Source organism: Penaeus vannamei, chromosome 19 (genome assembly GCF_042767895.1).
Source record: "Penaeus vannamei isolate JL-2024 chromosome 19, ASM4276789v1, whole genome shotgun sequence".
NCBI classification, from domain to species: domain Eukaryota; kingdom Metazoa; phylum Arthropoda; class Malacostraca; order Decapoda; family Penaeidae; genus Penaeus; species Penaeus vannamei.
In genome coordinates, this window is record NC_091567.1 from 16,892,775 (window position 1) to 16,900,695 (window position 7,921).

The 7,921-nt window shown below is 35.4% G+C and overlaps 1 protein-coding gene across 2 annotated transcripts in view; it reads left to right on the top strand.

Moving 5' to 3' along the window:
* The window catches only part of LOC113827969 (uncharacterized), a 19,099-nt gene extending 13,006 nt beyond the window's left edge, over positions 1-6,093 (top strand). The window contains exons 7-10 of one of the 2 annotated variants that reach the window (XM_070134032.1): positions 1,769-1,828; positions 3,841-3,928; positions 4,315-4,492; positions 5,664-6,093. In XM_070134032.1, coding sequence (XP_069990133.1) covers positions 1,769-1,828; positions 3,841-3,928; positions 4,315-4,492; positions 5,664-5,804 — 467 coding nt within the window. In that variant the 3' untranslated portion in view covers positions 5,805-6,093. The remainder of the gene's footprint in view (positions 1-1,768; positions 1,829-3,840; positions 3,929-4,314; positions 4,493-5,663) is intronic. The other variant, XM_070134033.1, reaches the window with a different exon arrangement.
* The last annotated feature ends 1,828 nt before the right edge of the window (positions 6,094-7,921 follow it).

Sequence of the window (7,921 nt, forward strand, 5' to 3'; positions counted from 1 at the left end):
TCATCATCATCATCATTATCATCATCATCATCATCATCATCATCATCATCATCCATCAATCATCATCATTATCATCATCATCATCATCATCATCATCATCAATCAATCATCATCATTATCATCATCATCATCATCATCATCATCATCATCCATCAATCATCATCATCATTATCATCATCATCATTATCCATCAATCATCATCATCATTATCATCATCATCATCATCCATCAATCATCATCATCATCATTATCATCATCATCATTATCCATCAATCATCATCATCATTATCATCATCATCATCATCCATCAATCATCATCATCATTATCATCATCATCATTATCATCCATCAATCATCATCATCATTATCATCATCATCATTATCCATCAATCATCATCATCATTATCATCATCATCATCATCATCCATCAATCATCATCATCATTATCATCATCATCATTATCCATCAATCATCATCATCATTATCATCATCATCATCATCCATCAATCATCATCATCATCATCATCATCATCATCATCCATCAATCATCATCATCATTATCATCATCATCATTATCCATCAATCATCATCATCATTATCATCATCATCATCATCCATCAATCATCATCATTATCATCATCATCATCATCATCATCATCATCATCATCATCATCATCATCATCATCATCCATCAATCAATCATCATCATCATCCATCAATCATCATCATCATCATCATCATCATCATCATCATCCATCAATCATCAATCATTGATCATCACTGTTATTGTCATCATTATTGCTATAACTATTATCATTGTTATTGTCATTTTTATCTTAGTTATTCTCATCATTATTACTATTATCATTATCATTATTATCATGATTATCATTATAGGTGTTATCACTAGGAAGTTATCATCACTAGTTGTATATGTGTCATCATTACATCCATAAATTATTTGTAAAATTGTGTTACTGATTATGATACTAACAATGCATAAGAATGTCAAAATATAAATAGCAATAACAACAACAATGACACTGACATAATCTTGATGAATTTGGCAACAGCAGTAGCAGTAATGATAATGATCCTTTTGTAAAATAGAATAGGTCTATAGGTCATAAGATATAACATTTACAATTCGAATCAAGTGTTTATAAAATATAATTTCATCAATTATGGACTGCCAGCTGCAGCATAACAGTAGTGGTTCTTGGCAACGTCACAGGTACAGAGGATTTGCAAGAGACTAAGCAATATAAACAGAAAGATGACACATGCATCTAATGCCCAATAGATTTTTTTTTCCAGGTTTGCATTTATTTTAGGTTCATTACTGATATGGTTGTATGTTACATATCTCATAGGGATTATATTGTAGAATTGTAGAATATGTAGATCTAGTGACTGTTTCTTCTGTGTATGAGATTCTTCTTGAGATCTGGCTAATTTTGAAAGTGTTTTGTGCTTCAGTCTTCTTCAGTATAATGTAATAGTACATGGTTATTGATAGCCAGAGTCAGGTAGCACTTTATCAACTTACTGAAACCTGGTTTATGTTTCATGTCACAAAAGTAAGAAGTAGCATTCCAACCTGCTAATCATATTTTTGCTTCCCCTGTTCCCTACTTCACTGTTTTTGCTTCAACTTATTAAACTTTGAGAAAGTTCTGTAAATCTATTTTTGCTTGCTTTGTTTGGGGAGTCTTTAATGAGTGAGATGCAATGATGTAGCCTAGAGAGCATTTGGTGTCCCTTGCAGGTGTGACGCTCACGGAGTACCCGAGTGGAGAAGAGAAACCCGCTCTGCCACCTTGGACGGGTAAACAACCAGACCTTGTTGCTCTGTGCATTTGTGGTTACTGACTCTTTTCTCATCTTGTTATGCTGTGAATGGTGTTGCTGTGCAAAATTATTTCTACTTTGTCTTTTCAGTGTAACAATGTACTCCTCCATTTTTTTTTACATGGAATGCACCTTGCACTTTTTGTATGTGTATCTGTCTGTATGTTTGTGTGTATGGCTGTGTATCTGTATTTTTATGTGTGCATTTGAATGTGTGCATAGATGCACAGGTATTTATGAATATGTGCCAGGATGCACAAGTATTTATTTATATAAATAATATACATCAGTATGTATGCATGCTTATATGAAGTGCATGATTTTTCCTAATCATATTTCAGAATACAAAAGGTCAAGCAAGTAATCAAAGCATCTTAAGCAACATTCAGGACACTGATATGATTTGGAACTAATTTTAAACTTTTTAATTTTTTCTCCCTCTTCAAAACAGGGCTGTTAAAATATCTTGTATTTTTTATATGTATTATTAGCAATGTAGGGATGTAGGTTATTTTCTTGTAATTCTGTTTTTTAAATATGAATGGATAGATGATTTTCTTGTATTTCCTGTTTTTAAATAAAAATGTCCGGGTTTTGATCTGCATGATTAACAAAATTAGTTTGCATGCATGTGTTTACCCTCTCGTGACTGGAACCCCAGTAGCTATTCTATACCATGTGTCAGGGTGTGTGCAGAGTCAAATTACCCAGCTCTCTATGCTTTTTGCTATGGTACAAAAGAATTCTTAAGGGAATGAGGTGCAATACTGTTTGGCGTTCACAACCTTAGAGCAGGATCAAAAGCACAGTGTGAGGGATAGTTTGTGATGTGATAGGACATCATACTGACATGAAAAAATACAAAGATGCAGTTGCGTATGAGAGCAAGCATGCATATACATGCATGCGCACATATGCATACACGCCCAAGCACATCCATACATACACGCACAAGCACATGCATACATACATGCACAAGCACATGCATACATATACGCACAAGCACATGCATACATACACGCACAAGCACATGCATATGTACATGCACAAACACATGCATACATACATGCACAAGCACATGCATAAATAGTCGCACAAGCACACGCATACATACTCGCACAAGCACATGCACACGCATGCACACACACACACACACATGCACACACACATGCATACACACATGCACACACACATGCACACACACATGCACACACACATGCACACACACACACACACACACACACACACACACACACACACACACACACACACACACACACACACACACACACACACACACACACATGCACACACACACATGCACACACACACATACATGCACACACACACATACACACACACACACACACACACACACACACACACACACACACACACACACACATACATCCACACACACACACAGATGCACACACACACATACATGCACGCACACATACACACACAGATGCACACACACACACACACACACACACACACACACACACACATGCATGCACGCACACATACACACACACACACACACACACACACACACACACACACACACACACACACACACACACACACACACACACACACACACACACACACACACACACACACACACACACACACACACACACACACACACACACACACACATATACAAATTTAGGTTAGTTCATTTCTTAAACTTGTCGTGATAGAATTAGTGATTTGTATTTGTTATATGGGATTTATTTTTATTTAGCTCTTACAAATAATACAAGTGTGATAATGTACTTTGATTTTATATTTATATTTGTATATAACATTTTGGTTTATCTACTTTATTTGCGAGTGAAAAAAATTAAAATCCATTTTTCTAATGAACAGGTAATGCGTCATATTTTTATTGTATCCATTTATAAGCATATTGCTTTGCCCACATAAACACAAATTGCAGGTTTGATAGGAATAAATGATTTTTTTTTTTCTTTCTTTCAGATGGGATTGGTTGTGAGCGAAGAAACAATGTATCAATCAACCGTGATGCTGCAAATAGAGCATCCTGGCCTGTGGCGTCTTCACTCCTGTAAGGGAAAATCTCTCCATTTGCTATGTCTTAATGCTTATATCCACTTTGTGTTGATGTGATTGACTTTTATCATATCTTATTATGGTTACACAGCTGATATTGTACTGTTGCAAAGATAGAAATTTGGATCATGAAGATATCCTTTGCAATAAAAGCAATCAAATTTCAACTTTGATTGAAATGAAAAATAGAAACTAAATATGATACTCTGATAGGAAAGTATACCTTCAAATCTGTTACAACTGTTTTGTCTTACCCTCCCACTATTTTGCCTAATTATCCATGTTGATTTGCCTAACCAGCATGGAAAAACTGCTTGTTGTGTGAAGTCCTCAGCATTTTTGTAAACTAATGCTGTTTTCTGATTCTTGTCCCCTGATCAGCTGGGCAGGCCTAGACGGCTTCGTGAGCGAGAGTGAGGGGGAAGAAGGGGGCAACATATCCCCCATTGGACTTCCTCAATACCGCCGCCATTCCACAGACACCACACACCTCAACCTCTGTGCCAATGCTCCTCCAGTCTCCAAAACTCGGAGCTCAGACAATATTTCCTCAGCAAGTGTGAGTATGTTTCAGGGAAAGCATGAGGCAACTTAGCCTCCTTTTTGGGATTTGAGGTAGTTGTTATGGAGAATGAAGTCTAGATAGCCTTTTATGTCTCATTTCATTTCTTCTCGGACAAGCTGCGTTCATGTCAGACATATACCAACATGCAAGTTTATCTGGATACATTATTCTCTGTTCTTTTGTAGTTTTTTATTTTTTAAAATTTGTTTTAGTTCAGAAGCTGAGAAGTTCTTTTGCCATTCAGACATTTCCTCACATTTTTAGGATAAACCTAATACATAATTTTATTATAAAAGGATCAGATCATTATTTTCTTTTATAGAATAATTTACATGTGCCTTTAAAAATTTTACACTTTGCATTCTAGATTTCTTATTCATTGTGTTGCTTACAACTCTCTCCTTGTAACACCCTAAATAATAGCTCTCCATGAAGGATATGATCTGTAAATGATTTTTTTTCACCAGAACCTTAATAAATGAATTTTGTATTTTTGTAGATTTAATGAATTGCTAAGAGAAGTGTCATACTCTGATTCTATTATCCATATTATATAGAAATTTTTCCCATGAATTAGGTAATTCATAGAAGATGTAGTGTACCAAACTGCCTTCTGTGATAAGTGAAGTATTACCACAACTTTGAGGAAAACTGAGTTTATTTTATGTTGAAAAAAGGTAATAATGAGACTAAATAATGCTGCTACAGTAGTTCCTGATATAAACACTGATATATATATATATATATATATATATATATATATATATATATATATATATATATATATATATATACATATATATTTATATTTATGATTCACTTTATAAAGTATGTAATACAGTTAGGTCTGAGTGATTAGATGCAAAAAAGTAGGAAGTGATTTTTTATTGGTAATAGATATTTCAATTTTGAACTTGTTTTGAGTTTGCCTGTACTTCTGTTTGCTTAGGCCTACTTATGCAGTAGCATTCAGAAAGAGAGGTAACCCTACTTTGCTCCTCCATTGCAGTTAAGCATTATAGTATACCTAGTAGAAGTTGCATAAGAGAAAGGAGTATGTAAAAATCCTTGATTTAAGACTTATGGGAGCCATAAGAATCCTTGACTTATGACTTAGGGCAGCCCATTAGAATCCTTGGCCTGAGTCACCTCTTCTGGTCTGCAGAGCAATGGTGAGGCAAGTGGCACCAAAAATGGCTGCTTGGACAGTAATCTTCAGCGACTCCTGCTGCTCAACTCCATCCTGCCATCCTCGTCCCCCCCAACACCAACCTCCCAGTATTCGCTCTTCAGTCCCACCAGCTGAACAAACACTTCGAAAAAAATTCTTATGTAAGCTATTTTCTTCTTTATGAGTGAGAGCATTCACAGCAATGGACAGCTTGGCAGCATTTATGCTTTGATGATGTACAACTAGTGTCATTAGGGAGAAATTGTCCAAAGTGTTTGTCTCTAAGCTCAAGAGGAGAGGAAGGAAACAGACAATGACTGTGGTTGACATCAGTTATTTTGATAGGATGTCAGGCAGAATGTCACTGTTGTCACAGGGCTCTATAGCATAACCATAAAAGGTCTTCAGAAGACAAGTATTGTTACATTGTTTCCATATCCTATTTAGGATTGCAGTAGAGGAAGCATATACTGAGACCTGCCTAACACTTACCTGTTATGGTTGTACGTTTTACCTTGTGAAGCAAACAAGAAACCTTACATCATCACATTCAAACTTGACCTCAAACCAAAAAGATTTCGGTATACTTCCAGTTTTGTTGCCATTAGTTCAGCATAGTGGAAGGAAGGGTTGTGCCTTGTGAGATAGTTGTTAACCTGTGCATAATACTGAGTAGTCCTTGGTGATAGTAGAAGTGTTGTCCTATTGCTCCTGACTAAATATATAATTTTCCCCCCTCTCCTTCAGTTAATCTAGTAAATTAGTTTATTCTTGATATGTATGTCAGTATGAAAGTGCTGAATTGGCTCTGGCATGTCAGGAACATGTGCTGCCTAATCCTAAAAATAGTGATGACCACAGTTAGGAATTTAAGGGTTCCATGCACTGAATTACAACAGAATAAAGGACAATTTCATAGATGTTTGTAATTTGTAAGTTACATGGACAGGAAATGTCCACAATCACTTACATAGTTTCTTGCAATGAAGGGAATTTTTTTTTCTTGTAGTTGCTTTATCCTTAATAGGTGAAGTTAATATGATGGTGAGAATAAGGCAGTGGCAGGTAAAATGTATATAGCATTCGCAGGGAGTGTTTTTTTTTTTTTTTTTTTTTTTTTTTTTTTTTTCTTTTCTTTTTTGTACCTACATAGCCCAGTGAAAGGCTTTGGAAGGTTTCTTTGGAAAATGTTAGGAAGGCCGGACAGTAACTTGTAGGTCCTTGTTTGTACGGGCAGAATTGAGCATCAAGTTGCTCTGGATATGTTCTGAGATCATGGTGGTAGGAGTCAAGGTGGAGTGGACAACATGAAAAAGAAGTCAACTGGGCAATTGTTCTTTTTGTGGAAGGGCTTAGACAAGGAGTGTGTGCAGCTAAGATTCTTTTACTTTCTTTCTGTATCTGCCATGTCATATTATAATGAAAGAACATTATTAAAGAAAACTGCAACATTCATAATTATCTTTACAAAGAGGTCAGTGGGGTTGGATGAAGAGCCCAGAATGTCTTATTGCTTTATAATACATGAGAAGAATATTGCATGTAGCTTCATAGAGTTTATATGGCAATGGTGGCAGATTGCTTGCAGTGGACACAAGGTAGTGCATAGAGATCTCCAATGGTAATTTGAAACATAATTCCTAAGAAAATATATTGCTTTTGATAGTGATTCAAGTCAAAAGTATTTCCTAAATGTGGCCCAAAACTGTCCTGGATGATAAGTTGTGGGTCAGTGATGTCAGATTTATGCAGTATCTATGACAAGCTAAAAAAGAAATTCCAGAGATACCAGCTGATGTCTAACTTGTTTTACTGACTACAAAATAGGTATAGCAATGGGTTTAACCCTCATAAGTGCATATTTATTGCTCCAAAAAATTAATAAGTTTCATCTATTTGAAACATTTTTTAAAAAGTTGCAAATATCCTTTATGAGAACTGAAACCCTTTCTCAGTGTCAGTCATGAGTAAAAATAAATTGATGCAGAGAATTGTTAAACCTAAGACTGTTCAAAATACACAAACCCATTGATGCCATGAGGGTATGCATACATACCGTGGCCACTATGATTTTTATTTATTATAGATGACTCCCCCAGTGCTTAGTCTCTTATGTAATCATTTACTAGCCTACCTGATCTCATTCTATTCCTTGAATTTTTGAAAAGAGAAATTGTTTTCATTACTATTAGTATGGTTCATAGTGTTATAATAATACCATTGTCATTGATAATGATAATATTGGTAATGAT